This window comes from Myotis lucifugus, unplaced genomic scaffold (genome assembly GCF_000147115.1).
Source record: "Myotis lucifugus unplaced genomic scaffold, Myoluc2.0 scaffold_43, whole genome shotgun sequence".
NCBI lineage: Eukaryota > Metazoa > Chordata > Mammalia > Chiroptera > Vespertilionidae > Myotis > Myotis lucifugus.
Window position 1 is genome coordinate 1844416 of NW_005871091.1, and position 19062 is coordinate 1863477.

The 19062-nt window shown below is 39.4% G+C and overlaps 1 protein-coding gene across 1 annotated transcript in view; it reads left to right on the top strand.

The window, feature by feature from the left end:
• SVEP1 (sushi, von Willebrand factor type A, EGF and pentraxin domain containing 1) overlaps positions 1–19062 on the top strand; it is a 149321-nt gene that overhangs the window by 109124 nt on the left and 21135 nt on the right. Inside the window, 5 exon segments of the mRNA XM_014455199.2 lie at positions 1586–2258; positions 4192–6977; positions 7882–8107; positions 11173–11328; positions 15971–16034. Coding sequence (XP_014310685.1) covers positions 1586–2258; positions 4192–6977; positions 7882–8107; positions 11173–11328; positions 15971–16034 — 3905 coding nt within the window.

Sequence of the window (19062 nt, forward strand, 5' to 3'; positions counted from 1 at the left end):
TCAAAGTGTGCAAGGGATATAAATTGTGCTATAAAACATCAGGAGCCTCTACGAATGGAATTTTTACCCAGAGCACATCCTACACAGAAGTAATAGAACCTGGGCACTCAGGCCTTGGATAATGGTTTTTTTTAAATAAAATTATGTTTTTAGCATATTGTTTTTGTATATCTCCTAGATCCTCTAAGACAAAAGCCATCTAAAAATGCATTAGGCTCAGATTCTTATATAAAGAACGATGCTTATCCAAAACAATGAATGCAGCAGACTCTAACTGGAGGCAGAGCACAGCTATTGGGGGTGTCAGAGTGTGTTCATTTTGAGACAGTAATATATGTGATCATAGGTAGCGTGGATGCACATACCTCTGCTGATGCTCTATCATTTTCCCTTGATCTCATAGATTTCATAAACCTTGCTTGCGAGGGTGAAGGAATTCCAACCTCTCTCTAGTAGTTAATTTCTTATAAAACCCAAAGCGACCTCAGGAGAATGTTTGCTAACTAATGACTTAAAAATATTTCCTGAAAGGTGGGTCAAATAATTTGTAGTTGTAATAAGGCAATACAGTTTCCAAAGGATGTCCACAAGTTGTCTAACCATTTTAAAAGAGGAAAAGAGACAGAACAATGTCATGAAAAGGTATAAGTCTTAGAATCCAATAAACTAACTTCAAATCCTAACTGCTGCTTGTAGCTGTGTGACTCTAGGCAGGTTTCTTAACCTGTCTACACAATCATTCATTCATCTATAAAATGAAGAAATTAATATGTCTAAACAGATTGAATTATGTACCCCATTATTTTGGTCTCCTCACCCTTTATTAATATCAAAATGATAGGCTGATTACCTTTCCATTCAGTAAGAGAGTGTGAATAAAAATAAGAATGACTCAGATATAATTATTCTAATACTGCATACCATACTATTTTGTTCTACTTCATTGAGAGAGCACTTGAGAATAATTTAAGATTTTTGCAAGTATGTCATATATGGGGAACCATCCTGTACAAAAAGACTGAGAGTTATTAAGCATAATTCATTCTGGTTGAATAGCAGAGCCATATGTAGAACACAGCTTTCAATGCTAACCACATGGTTAAGGAGACTAAAATTATAATCACTGTTTTAAAGTTCATTGAATATAAGTAAGTGTGTAACTATGAGCTATTTGTAGGCTACATATGGCTCATAAGAGATTGTTTCAAAGACTAGTGATAAAATCAACCAACGAAAACCATCTAAAGACAGATGAAGTTCCAATTTTGAACTGAGTCAAACGGGTATAGCTTACTTATTTTATTTTTAAAGACGTGTGTCACAAGTTTTAGAGTTCTTTAAATCGCAATAATCTTCAATCCACCTCCCTTTCTGAAAGAGCATGAATATTAAAATGAAGATATATTTCTATATCCCAATTAAAAATCATGTGATCAATCAGCTGAATAAAAAATATTATTTTAAAGAATAAAAGTAGAGTTGCTATAGGAAAGATAATAAAAAACCAAATAAAGAGGCACAAATACCTTTTCTCAAATATTATCCTTACTGTTTCTTTCCCTTCCCACCGCCCCCCATCTCATAGCTACACCCTCGCTGGACCTGACACCATTGAATGCCTGGCCAGTGGCAAGTGGAGTGGAAGTAACCAGCAGTGTCTGGCTGTCTCCTGTGACGAGCCCCCCCACGTGGACCACGCCTCTCCAGAGACTGCCCATCGGTTATTTGGAGACATTGCATTCTACTACTGTGCGGATGGCTACAGCCTGGCAGACAATTCCCAGCTGCTCTGCAATGCCCAGGGCAAGTGGGTTCCCCCAGAAGGTCAGGCCATGCCCCGGTGTATAGCTCACTTCTGTGAAAAACCCCCATCTGTTTCCTACAGCATCTTGGAATCTATAAGCAAAGCAAAATTTGCAGCAGGCTCCGTGGTGAGCTTCAAATGCATGGAAGGTTTCGTACTGAACACCTCAGCAAAGATTGAATGCATGAGAGGCGGGGAGTGGAACCCCTCCCCCATGTCCATCCAGTGCATCCCTGTGCGGTGCGGAGAACCACCGAGCATCATGAATGGCTATGCGAGTGGATCAAACTACAGTTTTGGGGCCATGGTGGCCTACAGCTGCAACAGGGGCTTCTACATCAAAGGGGAGAAGAAGAGCACCTGCGAAGCCACAGGACAGTGGAGTAGCCCCATACCTACATGCCACCCAGTGTCTTGCAGTGAGCCACCTAAGATTGAGAATGGCTTTCTGGAGGTAAGAGACTGATTAGCAAGTGGTCCATGGCTTTCTTTACTTTCAGGGCCAGCCGGTGTGACTAACCTGGGATTCAAAAGCAGGGCCAGCCAGGCCAGCATGGCTCAGTGATTGAGCATCGACCTATGAACCAGGAGGTCACAGTTCAATTCCTGGACAGGCCACATGCCCAGGTTGCAGGCTCAATCTCCAGTGTGGGACATGCAAGAGGCAGCCAATCAATGATTCTCTCTCATCATTGATGTTTCTATCTCTCTCTCCCTCTCCCTTCCTCTCTGAAATCAAGAATATAGAATATAGAATAAATATAAATATATATATACTTTATTTAAAAAAGCAGGGCCAGTGAACAGATTATTGAAAAACAGAAGTAGCTAAATCGGTATGTAGTGAATATTGGAGAATAGATCATAGAGATATGAATCTTTCTAATGTATTAGCTTTCTGCATTCTACTAATATATACACATTTGAAGCACTTTATAGCAGTATCTCAACCCTAACTATTGTTAGAATAAACCAACTTTAATAAAATACATTTTGCTTTATAGAAGTTATTCCAAGATGGATATGTACTTTATTTTATAGAAATAAATTAAAGTCTAAAGAAATATATTATCATTTCTAGTTTTTAGACAAAAGATGGGATTAAGCCATCTATTCGCTATGATGCAGTTCTTGCAGGCTTGTTTTAGTGGGTTTAAAAGTAATTTTACTGTGATGGACAAAGGGTTACATTACACCCACACATGTTCTGCTTTCACACTAGTATGTGTCTTCTCATTAAGTCCATCAAGAAAGCAGGAAAATGTATTCCCTCAAAACAAGGGCCATTTTAAATAGACAATGTTTAAATTGAACACTTTTTAAAGGCCAACACATACATAGTACCTGTTGTCCTTTATATTCAAAAGCAACAAAACAATAGGAAGAGCCATTTATTTAAGATATTTGCTCAAATGTATTAGATTTCCTTTGGAAGAGGATTATAGTATATGTAAGGAGGCTTTCTTTATTTATTCATTTAGCAAATATTTCTGGAGCTCCTACTGGTGCCAGGTAAGCACTGGAAGTATAGTATTTAACAGTACAGGTTAGGTCTGTAATGGCCTGATGCTGACGCATGTGAGGGGTGCCCAAGCAATAAATAAGTAAAAAGAACAAGTAATTATGTCCAAATACCAAGAAGTTAATTACAGCATGGAAGCTAGTCTTCACCTTTATCACTGACAAAGACCCATAGTAATCTTTTAAAGGTTTCATAACTAATTCATCTTTTGTCCCGCCTAAAAGTGAACTGTTATTATACACTTACTTATTTGAATTTTGAGATCATGAATATTAAGTATTCTGTTTAAAACTTCAATAGTGTTTTTTAATTTCCCTTGTTTGTGTTTTAGCAGCAATTTTTTTAAAAGTATATTAAAAATGTGTATCAAACTCTAACAGTACTTTTAGGACCATATCCATGAAAAATATTTCATTGGCTTTTTAAATTGTCTAATGAAATTAACAAATAAAGTATGTTTGATTGTGTGTTCACTCTTTCGTGACTAAAACAACGAACTATAGTGTTGCTTTGGTCAGCAAGATTTTTTGAACTTACCAAGTAACTTACAATTTTCAGTATTACTTTAAAAATTCATCCATCAATTTAGACACTTAGTACTTATCTTTTACTTATGGGCTCAGCACTGTGATAATCATTTCTGCAGTAGTGATGACCTAATTTGACTTCCTACTGTCCTTTGAACTTATTTTAAAAATAGCATTTGGACCTACTAGAAAAAAACATAAATCCTTATTTGCTTGTCTTAATTGATTCATTTTAAATTAGGCATTTTAGTTTAGTTCGTTTTTACTATTCAATGTATTTAGTTAATCATAAGATCTGTTATACAAATTGTACTTAATTGTTTCTCCCTGTCATGCAGCATGTCACTGGCAGGGTCTTTGAGAGTGAAGTGAGATATCGGTGTAACCCAGGATATAAGCTAATTGGAAGCCCTGTATTTGTCTGCCAAGCCAATCGCCACTGGCACAGTGAATCCCCTCTGTCGTGCATCCCTCTCAGCTGTGGAAAACCTCCCCCGATCCAGAATGGCTACATGAAAGGAGAAAATTTTGAAGTGGGGTCCAAAGTTCAGTTTTTCTGTAATGAGGGTTATGAACTTATTGGAGATAACTCTTGGACATGCCAGAAATCTGGCAAATGGAACAAGAAGCCAAACCAAAAGTGTGTGCCCACCAAGTGCCCAGATCCACCCCTCCTGGAAAACCAGCTGGTGCTGAAAGAGTTGACTGCGGAGGTGGGAGTGGCGATGCTCTCCTGTAAAGAAGGGCATGTCCTCCAGGGCCCCTCTGTCCTGAAATGCCTGCCATCCCAGCAATGGAATGATTCTTTTCCTGTTTGTAAGATGGTTCTTTGCCTCCCACCTCCCCTAATTGCCTTTGGTGTCCCTGCTCCTGCTTCTGCTCTTCATTTTGGAAGTACTGTCAACTATTCGTGTGTGGATGGGTTTTCCCTAACAGGAGATTCTACCATCCTCTGCCAAGCGGACGGTACCTGGAGCTCTCCACTGCCAGAATGTGTCCCAGTGGAATGCCCCCAACCTGAGGAAATCCTCAATGGCTTCATTGATGTGCATGGTCTTGCCTATCTCAGCACAGCTCTCTATACCTGCAGGCCAGGCTTTGAGTTGGTGGGAAATACTACCATCCTTTGTGGAGAAAATGGTCACTGGCTTGGAGGCAAACCAACATGTAAACCTATTGAGTGTCCAAAGCCCAAGGAGATTTTGAATGGACAATTCTCTCACACAAACCTACACTCTGGACAAACCATTACATACTCTTGTGACCCAGGCTTCAGGCTCGAAGGTCCCAAGACCTTGACCTGTTTAGAGACAGGCGATTGGGATGTGGATGTCCCATCTTGCAGTGCCATCGACTGTGAACCCCCACAACCCATTGAAAATGGCTTTGTAGAAGGTGCAGATTATAGCTATGGTTCCATGATCATCTACAGCTGCTTCCCTGGATTCCAGATGGCTGGTCATGCCATGCATACCTGTGAAGAGTCAGGATGGTCCAGCTCCATCCCAACATGTGTACCCGTAGACTGTGGTCTCCCTCCTGAAATTGATTTTGGAGACTATACTAAGCTCAAGGATGATCAGGGGTATTTTGACCAAGAGGAAGATATGATGGAAGTTCCATATCTGACTCCTCACCCTCATCATTATCTGGAAGCAATGGCTAAAACCTGGGAAAACCCAACTCCTGCTACACTTTCAACAAGCTTTCTACATGGCACCATGGTCTCATACACCTGTAATCCAGGTTATGAACTTTTGGGGAACCCTGTGCTAATCTGCCAGGAAGATGGAACTTGGAACAGCAGTGCACCATCCTGCATTTCAATTGAATGTGACTTGCCTGTTGCTCCTGAAAATGGCTTTTTGCATGTTACAGAGACCACCATGGGCAGTGCTGTCCAGTATAGCTGCAAACCCGGGCACATTCTGGTGGGCCCCGACATAAGACTTTGTCTACAGAATAAAGAGTGGAGTGGTGCTTCCCCACACTGTGAGGCCATTGCATGCAAAAAACCAAGTCCAGTTACAAATGGCTCCATCAGAGGAAACAACTACACATACCTGAGCGTGTTGTACTATGAATGTGATCCCGGGTATGTGTTGAACGGCACTGAGAGGAGAACGTGCCAAGAAAATAAACATTGGGATGGGAATGAGCCAGTTTGCATTCCTGTGGACTGTCGTTCACCCCCAATCTTAGCCAATGGCCAGGTGAGAGGAGATGAGTACACATTCCAAAAAGAGGTTGCGTACACTTGCAATGTAGGGTTCTTACTTGAGGGAGCCAGGAGTCGTGTTTGTCTGGCCAATGGAAGTTGGAGTGGAACCACCCCCATCTGTGTGCCTGTCAACTGTGCCACCCCACCTCAGGTGGCAAATGGGGTGATGGATGGCCTGGAGTATGGCTTTGGGAAGGAAGTGGTGTTCCGCTGTCAGGAGGGCTACGTGTTGCACGGTGCTCCAAAACTCACCTGTCAATCAGATGGGAACTGGGATGCAGAGTATCCTCTCTGTAAACCGGTTAACTGTGGACCTCCTGAAGATCTTTCCCATGGCTTCCCTAATGGCTTTTCCTTTTATCATGGGGGGCATATACAGTATCAGTGCCTTTCCGGGTATAAGCTCCATGGAAGTCCTTCAAGAAGGTGTCTCTCCAATGGCTCCTGGAGTGGCAGCCCACCTTCCTGCCAGCCTTGCAGGTGTTTCACACCAGTCATTCAAGGTGGAACTGTCAACAGAACAGATTTGGGTTGTGGAAAGACAGCTCAGCTTCAGTGCTTTAAAGGCTTCAAGCTCCTGGGACCTTCTGAAATCACTTGTGAAGCCAATGGCCAGTGGAGCTCTGACTTCCCCCACTGTGAACACATGTCTTGTGGTTCTCTACCAACAATACCAAATGCGTTCATCAGTGAGAGTGACTCTTTGGAAGAAAATGTGATAACTTACAGCTGCAGACCTGGGTATGTCATCCAGGGCAGTTCAGATCTGATTTGCACCGAGAAAGGGATGTGGAGCCAGCCTTATCCAGTTTGTCAGCCCCTGTCCTGTGGACCCCCACCGTCTGTTGCCAATGCAGTGGCAGTTGGAGAGGCGCACACCTATGAAAGTAAAGTGAAGCTCAGGTAAGACCACGACTCAAAGTTTCCAATGGATGAGGGCAAAAGAGTTGTAAATGAAAAGTGATTGGTCAAAATCACTTAATAGAGATATGGATTGCTCCAAGTTTGACTCCTGCTTGGCCTATAATTTGTGAAATTTAAAAAAAAAAAGCATATCCACCTAATAAATGTTAGCTAAGTAAATGGTTTAATACTAGAGCCAGATTCTCTAGGTAGAAATCTCAGCTTGCTTGTGTCAGTTTCTTCATCTACAAAATGAGAATACAGAGAATGGCAGTACCTACTCATAGGGATGACTTGAGTATTAAATGAGTTAATATTTGTAGAGCACTTAGAACAGTGACTGGAATTTAATAAGTAAATATTATTTATGCTGAATAAATAAATGCAATTTTTAAATCATAGAGTTTTAGAGTCAGGTTGATTTGAATTTGAACAGCCATAGTACTGTGACATTATAGTATCTAATAATCAGGATTAAACAAAGTATCCTATGTAAAGGACCTAAAACAGTGCTGGGCACAAAGTAAATACCCAATAAATATTAATTATGTTATATTCTTACTAGTAGTTGAGTCTACTTTGGACTTTGTCTAGAATTTCTTTAACTATTAGCTGTTTTAGAATAAACATGAATTCAGTAGTGATATCATCTACAATGAAGGTCAATAACAACATTTCAAGCAACTTTAATCTTGGCTAATCCTTAATGTGGATAACAAAGGGTTTATCTGGTTATCATCTTGGTTTTTGCATGGCAATGCCTCCACCTGAGGCTTGCATTAGTTTTGGTATAGCATACAAAATACCTACTGAGCCTTATAACAGCGTCTTAACAGCGTCAAGAACAGTTCACCAAGGGCACTGTCCTCTCTTTAAGGCATTTATTTTTGCCTATCTGTTGCAGGTGTCTGGAAGGTTATGTGATGGATACAGACATAGATACATTCACCTGTCAGAAAGATGGCCGTTGGTCCCCTGAGAGAATCTCCTGTAGTCCCAAAAAATGTTCTCTGCCAGCAAACATCACACGTGTCCTTGTTCATGGGGATGATTTCAGTGTGAATCAGCAAGTTTCTGTGTCATGTGCAGAAGGCTACACCTATGAGGGAGTTAACATATCGACATGTCGGGTAAGATCATCTGTCTTAATTAGAACGTGTAAGTGTAACTCCTTGATATATATTCACACAAGCAGTATCTTACTGTCCTAAAAAGAAAAAAAAAGATGCCTCATGTTTCCAATCATGTCAAAGGATTTGAGAAATCTTTTGATAGAAATATAATAAAATACATCTTTCCGATATTCCTGTTTTTAAACTAACGAAAATACCAAGGCAGGGTTCAATAAAAAGAGGCAAAGTTCAATAAAATATTAAAATATCTATAACAAATATTCACGAAAAATTAGCCATATGGTTATATAGTCTACACATAGATGTTCAAAAGAGTCTATATATAGAAATGAGCCCTGATGATTCCAAATAGGTTTCCAGTACTAGTAGAAAGATCGGAGGCTGTAGAAACAGACAGAAATTGGAGTCAGATTCTGATTCTGCTACTTTTGAGATGTGTGACTTTAAGAAAGTTACTTAAAATTTCTGTACTTTAGTTTCTTTATTAGAAAAATGTATAGAGCCCTAGCTGGTTTGGCTCAGTGGATAGAGCATCGGCCTGCGAACTGAAGTGTCCCAGGTTCAATTCCGGTCAAGGGCACATACCTCGGTTGCAGGCTCCTCCCTGGGTCAGGCCCTGGTCGGGGTGTATGCAGGAGGCAACAAGTTGATGTGTTTCTCCCACATCTATATTTCTATCTTTCCCTCTCTTCCACTCTCTAAAAATCAATGGAAAAATATCCTCAGGTGAGTATTAAAAGACAAAGAAAGAAAAATATATAGTAATGCATATCTTGTATGATCAGTATGAAAAGCTATATAGATAACGAGGGAAAGTGCCTAGCTCAGCACTGAAGGCAGCCAACTCCCTACTAGGGCCATGGTCGGCAAACCGTGGCTTGCGAGCCACATGCGGCTCTTTGGCCCCTTGAGTGTGGCTCTTCCACAAAATACCACGTGCGGGCGCGCAGGTACAGTGCGATTGAAACTTCGTGGCCCATGCGCAGAAGTCGGTATTTTGTGGAAGAGCCACACTCAAGGGGTCAAAGAGCCGCGGTTTGCCGAGCAGCAGTTTGCCGACCACTGCCCTAGGGCATTCCCTTCTCCTGGCTTCCTGAAGTTGTACCAAAGAAAGAAAAATAAATCATTGATATGATCTTCCTTTGCTGGAGTTTGGGGTAGGGGGAGGAGGAATGCTGCATGGTATAGAGTGGCTTTTCCATTAAACATGCCTTTGAACTTCATCTCAAATATTTTTAGGCTCTGTGACCTTGTTTTCTTTTTTACTTATATCTGCCATTGAAAGGATTGCATTATTTAATGTAATAAAGTGTCTAGTATATGTCTGCCATATCGGAGGGACTTGAGAACTATTTCCTTCTCCTTCCAGTTTCCCATTTGTAAATCATGCATATTCAATGCTGGGTTGCTGCCAAGCCTAAAAGCAAACATTGCCGGGAATAGGAACATCAAAGTGGCCATGCTCTCAAAATTGGTAGAGTTCCAGATGTTCCCTCTTAGATTTGGAGATGAAGCAGTTTGAGGGGAAACTTTTTCAAAGACCCTGAGCCTTCTGAACCAAGCAAAGCCTCAGCACACTTACAGGAATCACTCAGTGTCCTCCCATTGAGAGTGTGTGCACGAGGAGATGGCCTCTCACGTGCCCAAAGGACCCTGCCTTACAGGTGTCTGTGCTCGTTTTTCCAAGTCAGTAATTCATTTACTTTCTCCACACATCGCATGACCCCTAACCTTCAATCAGCTGAGTTTTGGTTTAGTTTTTGGTCTGAATAGACCCTTTCTGAATGTTGAAATGTATACATTGTATAAAACTATGTTTGATGCCTAAAATATTTTATTGTAATATAACAAAATGGTCCTGTGGTTCATAAAACAAATGCATGAAAAGATCAATATGAATTCTGAAAAATGAATACTAAACAGGACTAGCTCCTCCTGAAATTAAGACAAATTACAGAATTACAAAACTCCTATCAGTGTGGTATTGGTGTAAATCTAGGTAAAGGGAAAAACGAACAGAAGAGAAGAAATGAGTCAAAAGTAGATCATCACAAGGCAGTAGAGAAAGGAATAATTAGTAAACAAATTATTCTGATACAATTAACTTACTGTTAGGGAGAAAATTAAAATGTACCAAAATAAATTCCAGATATAGCAAAAGAAAACAATATTATCTCATTTTAAAAGTTACTAAAAAATACCTAGAATGATTAATTCAGAAATATTGAAGCACTATATATAGTATAAAATTAGATACAATTTATATTTCCAACATTAGGGGAATGATTGATTATGATGCAGGCATATACGTATACATAATTACTTCTTGCTGATATGTAGAATAAAAGGCTTTGCCTCAAATCCTGTTTTAGACAGTTATCCAACTCATGAACTATTTCCTCCAAGAAGACAAAACTACATATTAGCAAGAGAATAACAGTCTAAGGAAATATCTGTACCTACTTCACTTTACCTAAATAGAGGGCTGAGAAATGTTCATTCTAACCATGATGGTCGGGAAATAAAGCATATGGGTGTATGTGGATATACATATACTTTTTCAACTATGTGACTCCAAAATATATAATAGAATGTTTTCAAGTATTCAAGTTGAAATGGAAGCCATCTTCTTAAACTTTGAGTGGTATGCCTAAAATTTGCTGTTTCTCATAAACTTGAAAATACAATGTAGAATTTTCTGAAATACAAGGGTGCATTGTACGTCACAGAATGTCTGTATCAGTCACCCAGCCCTTATGCATCATAATGAAAACACACTCCTTGCTGCTACTGGTTTTTTAACGGATTTTATTAGGAAGAAAATGCTTATTTATATGCTTAAGAAATGTCCAGAATGGTTTAGTAATGACTATAAAAACTATATAATGATTAATGTGTTTATTATGGCCACAGACAGTAAGTAGCAGAAGTAGGACCAAATTCTCGGTCCTTTGGACTATCATTTTGGAGATCATCCTGCTATACAATCAATATTGACATATTTCCTCATTCATACAATTTAACTCCTAAATATAACTCACAACTTGTTATTTGTTACTTAGCTTGATGGCACCTGGGAGCCACCATTTTCTGATGAATCGTGCAGTCCAGTTTCTTGCGGGAAACCTGAAAGTCCAGAATATGGATTTGTGATTGGCAGTATATACAGCCTTGGAAGCACGGTGATTTATCAGTGTGAGCCCGGCTATGAATTAGAGGTGAGCAAAGAAACCATCTAACCAGAATTCATTTGTTTTTCCAGTCTACTTGGGAACATGTTTAGTATTAGCACTGATTTGTTTCATTGATTTTGGTCCTAAAATATTCCTTTATACTTTGTTGCCTTTTAAACTAATACTTTACAAGGAATACTTAAGGTTACTTACAATTCTAAAAAGCAAAGTAAGTCTTGAATTAAAAAAAAATCAAAGCCATGTAAAGGGAGAAGTTAGTATGCCAACCATAAAACTGATACTAAGCCTGCATTTCAGCCGTCTGTTGGTCATATTCTGCCAGCCGTCTGTTGGTCAGACTCCGCAACAGGAGGTCCATCCGTCACCCTGGGGAGGTGACCATAGGGATTTAGGTGTGCAAAGCTAGGGTTTCCTCAAGCAGTGGGCTCAAACCCCTAGACAGGTTTTTGATTGAGATGCCAGGTTTCCACATGGCAGATCTGGCCTGAAAAATCCTCACAGCAGTTCTAACCAAGGACCAGGTTAGGTCTCATGACCACTCCTGGTTTGTAATATTAAAACCCCCTCAGCAGCACCTCCGTCTCCCTAATTACTTTGGTGGGAAGGCTGCAATCAGTTTTGATGAAAGCATGACGATATCATCAAACTTGGAAATTTAGGAAATCTGTCTTACATTACAGAATGGTGCCATCTGGTTTCTCAGGAAACTCTTCCTCCCTGTTCTTATTGTTGTCGTGGTATTTAAATGTAGGTTTTGCAGAACTATTCATTACCAGTGGTCTGTTAAATTTGTATAGTACATTCCATTTTCTGACCACACAATCAAAGAATTGTCATAAGATAGGTCCATGAACACTGGAACTGAGCTTATATGGATCTTGTTCAAATTCTTCAAAAGATTGGAAAATTATAAGAAAGAAAAGATAATAATAATATAACAGTTGGTTGCAATTGGAAAGTTGTTTTTGAAACCCAGTTGTTCTTCATGGAGAGTATTCATTTTGCAATTTGTTAAGGAAAAAAAGTAGTATAAGATTTAAACAAATATGTAGAAAACTAGTGGGTCATTAAATTTGAGGAAGTAGGTAATTTGGGGGAATGTCCTGGTGTTAACTGCAAAATTGAGAGAGGTGCTGTAGCAATTGTTCTCACTCCACGTTACATGTTAGAATTACCTGAGAAACTTTTTAAAAAATACATTAATATCCAGGTACTTGCAGAAATAACTGATTCCAGGTCTGGGACAAGAAGTGTAAAAGATTCGCTTAGAAAATCTTGTCACATGAGACAGGAAAGAACCTATCAAAGGTATTTTTGTATTTTTAACAAGGGACTTGGCCTGGCCACAGTGGCTCAGTTTACAGAAACTGAGGAGCCACCTGAACAAGGCTCCCACAGGCAAAAGGACACCATTTTAGCATCAATAGGGCAGTAACTTCAATGGACTGAAACATCAAATGTGTCGTGACTAATACTAGACCTACGGTAATGCTAAAAAAATGTATTGGTAATGAACAAACTCATTATTTTGAAAACAGACAACAAAAAGGGAAGAATGTTTTTCCATGCTACCCAGACTGCTAAATCACCAAATAGTAGATGAAGGGCAAGTTCCCCTTTAGATAAGTATTCCAGCTAACAAAATATAGAATATAAAGCCCAGAATTTGCAACTCATGCCAATTAATGGATTTAGGCCATTATCATCAAAGCTGTTCATATTAGGAAAAATATAGAGGCAGCCAGACATTATGTGCCTCATGGTTGTATAGACACGCCATTATGTTTCTTAAGGTGTGGTTCAAGAGCCACTTAGTTGAGAATCATCTGGGAAGTTATAAAAAGGAGTGGATATTCATAGGACAAGGCCTTCTAAACCAAATAGGATCTGGGGATTTTTTTTAATATATATAAATTTTTTATTTTAGAGAGGAAGGGAGAGAGCGAGAAACATCAATGATGAGAGAGAATCATTGATCGGCTGCTCCTGCACACCCCACACTGAAGATCGAGCCCACAACCTGGGAATCAAACTGTAACCTCCTGGATCCTAGGTCGACCCTCAACCATTGAGCCACGCTGGCCGAGTGGGATTTGTAATTTTAGCAAGTAACCTATATACCAAAGGCCAGTAGAAGGGAAAGTGGTTAAGAATAGGGACTTGGCCCAGCGCAGTGGCTCCATGGTTGAGCGTCGACCTATGAACCAGGAAGTCACAGTTCGATTCCTAGTCAGGGCATGTGCCTAAGTTGTGGGTTTAATCCCCAGTGTGGGGTGTGCAGGAGGCAGCCAGTCAATGATTCTCTGTCATTATTGATGTTTCTATCTTTCTCTCCCTCTCCCTTCTTCTCTGAAATAAAAAAAAAATAGGGACTTGGTCCTGGAAGACCTCCATTACAGGTCTTCACTCTTGCTGGATGAAAATGCTGGGAACCAGCCGAACCCCTCTGAGCCTCTATTTCATCCTGTCTATGGTAGAAATGCAATAACCACTTTTGCAAAGTTACTGCAAGGGTTGGAGATAAAAGAAATAAAGTGGTGAGCATGGCCCTTTGTGCATTGTCTGAGTTCGTTATAGGGTACTTATTATTATTACTTCCTGTATTTGTGTTATTACCAAAATCAGACAAAGCAATTGGGACAAGTGATGTTAAATTATTTGACTATGTAAATAAGTTGTCATTTATATGTAAGGTACATAACTCTTTGGAACTTTCTAAAACTCAAAAATTTTATTATGCATCCAATCTTCTTGAAATACTGGATAATAAATGAAAATACACAGCTCAAAAATGGGGTAGTCATGTTATAAAACCATTGCTAGTGAGCAATAAAGTGGTTGCTTTGATTATAAAACTTAATATAACTAACCTAATTGTTGATTAAGCAGGTACATTAAAAAAATTTAATGCTCATCTAGATCTAAAATTCCAGCTACATTCATCAAAAGCAAGATATGAACAAAAACAGAGAGAGAAAAGGAAAGAAGGAACAGTGTGATAAAATTTGCAGCTTACTGAGGAGGGAATCAACAGATGGTGTTTGATTTTTTTACATCAATAGTTACAGAAAATAGATTTGAGTTTTTACTGGCATAAAAATCATCATCGTCAAAACAGAATATTATTATTCAAATCATTAGAAGAAAGAGAACAAGGAAAAACATTACTGAGAAAAATACTAAACTATTAATTAAAATTAACTACTTGAGTATAGTCTACTCTGGAAGAGCCCACATCAGTGGGGAGTTAACTGGCTTTTATGGCTTGGCATATACTGCCTCAAAATTAATTTAAAAAAATAATTCACAAGCTAGAATAGTATATTTCCCTGTGCATACATAAGTACTAAGCCTAGAAAAAGTATAGCAAATATTAATGGTGTTTATCTCTGGATGAAGAATCCTGGAAAACCTATTTTTCTTGTATGTTCCAAACCTTCTATAATGAACACGTATTGGTTTTTCAATAAGAAGAAAATAATGAATACATCATTTAGGAAACATTTAATTTTATAGAATGAATTATTTTCTTGGAAAATCAGGACAGTGTCATTACATCAAAGTCAATGGAATTTTAACAGGTAAAGATTTATCAGTAATTAATCTGAAAGCTTAGAGAAAATATTTTGAATAGATAAATAAGGGTGAAAGGTATCAGTGAATCCAGATAAAAACCAAAGTAGAGGTGATAGATAGGTTCTTGACATCTTGCTAATGTAGGACACAATTTTAAGACAATGAGATGTCCAAAGGACTATGAGCAATGAAAAAGCATGGGACAGAATTCATATGCTAAAGTTCATATATTCGACTTAGAGTCAAACCCCTTATTACATTACTTAGAACCTGATCTTTTTTTTAACTCATAATGTTTCAGAATTTTATTTACTGTATCTTGTTTATTATTCCAGAGATTAGGAATTTAAAGCATGAAAAGAATTATCATTAGAAACATTGATGATTATCATCCTATATAATAAAAGCCTAATATGCAAATCGACCGAAGGGTGGAATGACTGGCAGAATGACTGGTCACTGTGACATGCACTGACAACCAGGGGGCAGATGCTCAATGCAGGAGCTGCCTCCTGGTGGTCAGTGCTCTCCCACAGGGGGAGTGCCACTCAGCCAGAAGCTGGGCTCATGGCTGGTAAGTGCATCGGCAGTGGCAGGAGCCTCTTCTGCCTCTGTGGCAGCGGCAGCGCTAAGGAGCAGCGAGCTGAGTAGTAAGGAGCAGTGAGCAGGCGGGTGGTAAGGAGCGAGGGGTCCTGGACTGTGAGAGGGTGCAGGCCAGGCTGAAGGACCTCCCCCCCCCACCCCCATCCAGTGCACGAATTTCGTGCACCGGGCCTCTAGTCCTATATAACAAAAGGCTAATATGCAAATCAACCGAACAGTGGAAAGACCGGTCACTATGACACGCACTGACCACCAGGGGGCAGACGCTCAATGCAGGAGCTCATGACTGGTGAGCGCAGCTGTTATGGCAGGAGCCTCTCCCAGACTGTGAGAGGGCGCAGGAGGGCTGAGGGACCCTTGGCCCCTGAGTTCAGGAATTTCATGCCGAGATAGTCAAGTTCACAGCTATGATTACTTTGCATTCCCTTATTATCTTTCCATTGTACAGTTATGACCATGTTGATGACTTTTTTTCATTGATTCACAGGGGAACATTGAACGTTTCTGTCAGGAGAACAGACAGTGGAGTGGAGAGGTAGCAACGTGCAAAAGTAAGTCAAATGGCACTTAGAGTCCCAAAAATGATACAGGAGATACAGAATAACAATGAGACAACAGTGTCTTTACAAAGCAGCTTTGTAATTTAAAAAATTGACCTCGGACTTTTGCTGAAGGACATCAAACCAATAAAAGGGTCAAAAACTATAGTTGAGATCATTGATTATGTTGGAATAGAGCACAAGATGACTAACTCTGGAATAGTTAATTATTGAATTTATTTGCATTTTGTGTTTTTCCCCCAGATAATTATAAATTAGAAAGCTTAGATCTGTTGGTGTTTGGTGACAATATTGGTCAATACTGACCAATATTGACATCTTCCTAAAGTGATGTTGGCACATATGTTAAATAATTAAATATTCACATTTTTCATGGAATTTTACATTAACTCATTTTATGGGAAGAGTCAAGTGTATTTACCAACAAAGACCCATATGATTCCTTGCCAAAAGGCAGTGTATTTAGATACAATAATTACAAATCAATCAATGTGAAAAGCTTTTAAATATTTTTTCTCTTAACAATCCTGGTGGAGTCATCAAATTTTCACACTGGAAGGGGCCTCTTAACCAATCTAGTCTAAGCAACCTTTCAGGTGATCTAGCTTAACTAGGCTGGACTTCATCAATATGAGTAAGATTTATTCATCTTGCTCAATGAGTACATGGGGCTAGGAGAGGTGAAGTGACCTGCCCAGTGTCATAAATTAATTTGGTGGCAGAGCTGTGACTGGGAACTTGAAGTACTTAAATCTTTGTTCACTGTCATTTCAAACATATCTTCTGGAGTAGATTAATCAATTGATATCATGTATATATAAATCTTAAATCTTTTAGGAAATATTATATGGCTGAAATTCAGTAGAGGTTATATGATTTTTTTTTGTTCTCAAAAAGTTATATAAATATTATATAGAAAAATATTTTTTTAAAAATATTGAGTAACATCTCAAGTCACAGAATGGCATTTTTGTCTCAACTGTTTATGATCAAAAAGTGTGTGCATGTATAAGGGAGGGGAATAGGGAGTGGAAAGGAAATGGGTATGCCTGCATAGGAAATGTGAAGAAGTTGTTTCAGTTTGCAGCAGGTTTAAGTCAAACTACAATGACAATGGTTAGTCTAGTTTCTCTCTCTGAAATGCAAGATAATGATAAAAAGCTCTACTTGAATCCTATTTCTTCTGTTTTTCCTCTTTCTAACTATTAAATCAGATTATACAAGTTATTTGCAAAAAAAATTGCAGAAATAAGCAAAAATAAAATAATAGTTTTAATCCCACCACTCATGCTGGGGCTTACCAGCAGACCCCGAGCGATGGATGAATGATTACTCTGACACATGGTTCTGTAAAAGAGAGGGCTAAGGGACTGTCTGGCTAGAGAAACCAGATAGCCCCTTTCACCTGTCTCCTTAGGCTTTTATTGTATCAACAGCTTGAACTAATATTAACTATTAGTTACTATCAGTAGGGTAAGCATCCTTGAGAAGACATATGCAGTGTCCTTTAGGCAAAGACGTCTAAAGACTAAACATAAAGATTCCAGTAAACACCCGGGGGCTCAGACTTATTTGGAAAAGTCAAGGCAGGGTGGTTGTCTTTGCCAACTCCCCCTGGAGGTCCTGACCTTTCACAGTTTCCTCCTTACAGATTTTCCAACCAAGTCCCCTGCTTCCCCACAAACTCAAGGTTAAAAACTATTGCTATTTTGATATACTGTATTGTGTGCTTTTTCCCTAGGCATATAAAAAACACTAATATTTTTTGGAGGAAATAGTGCTCATACTGAGCATCCCAATTTGAAAGATCCTCATATAATATTTATTAAATTATTAAATAGATTGATATCTATAGCCATCAGATTTCAGGGAAGCCTGTTCAAGTGCATAGGATACTCTAGACCAGTGGTCAGCAAACTGCAGCTCGGCAAACTGCGGCTTGTGAGCCACATACGGTTCTTTGGCCCCTTGATTATGGCTCTCCCACAAAATACCGACTTCTGTGCATGGGCCACGAAGTTTCAATCGCACTGTACGTGCACGCCTGCACATGGTATTTTGTGGAAGAGCCACACTCAAGGGGCCAAAGAGCCGCATGTGGCTTGCGAGCCGCGGTTTGCCAACCACTGCCCTAGACAGTGCTCTTCAAAGAGTGGCCCATGGGACCAACAGCATCAATAGTACCTGGGATCTTGCTAGAAATGCAGACTCTCAGGCCACACCCCAATCCCACTGAATCACAATTAGCATTTGAATGAGATCCCTAGGTGATTCCTGTGCACATTGCAATTTGAAAAGCAGTGACTTGGACCTATGGTTATTAGCCTTCCACACATTGAAATATTCTGGGAGCTTTGGAGAATCCTTTGCCCAGTCTGCATCCTGTACCATTTAGGTCAGAGTCCCAGAGGGTAGGATCCAATATCAATATGTTTTTGAAGCTTCCTAGTGATTCTAGGGTACTGACCTAGTTCAAGTTCATGGTCCAAGTACTAACCAGGCTGAAAGAAGCCCAAAGAAGTCAGTTAGCATCTATATAATCAGTGGGTCTTAATTTTGAGTCAGCATGAGAATCGTTTGGGGAACTTTTTAAGAAATATCAAAAGCAAGACCACAACAGATTCCGATTCATTTGGTCTGGGACAGGCCCCTTGGCATAAAGCTTCCCCAGGACCCCTGTGTGCAGCCCAAATTGAGACGCACTGGTCTAGACCAGTTCCTCTACCTTCACCAAGATCATCAGATTAAGACTCAATCCCATTTCTTAAGACTCTAGAAAGAATGATCCTGCTATCCTCCTAGCACATTCCTGCTAATAACAGTTCTCACATGTGCAAAGCCATGCTTTGTAACTGCACTAAAACTAACCATCCGTTTATGGAGTCTATATCCTTAGAAGCCACATAAAATGCTCCTTATCTGAATTTTTGGTCAGGCTCATGATTCCTTGTGCTTTATACTTTCCTATTATATTTTACCTTCTAATAATTTTTATCTTTTATCTCTCTTTAGAAGCAGT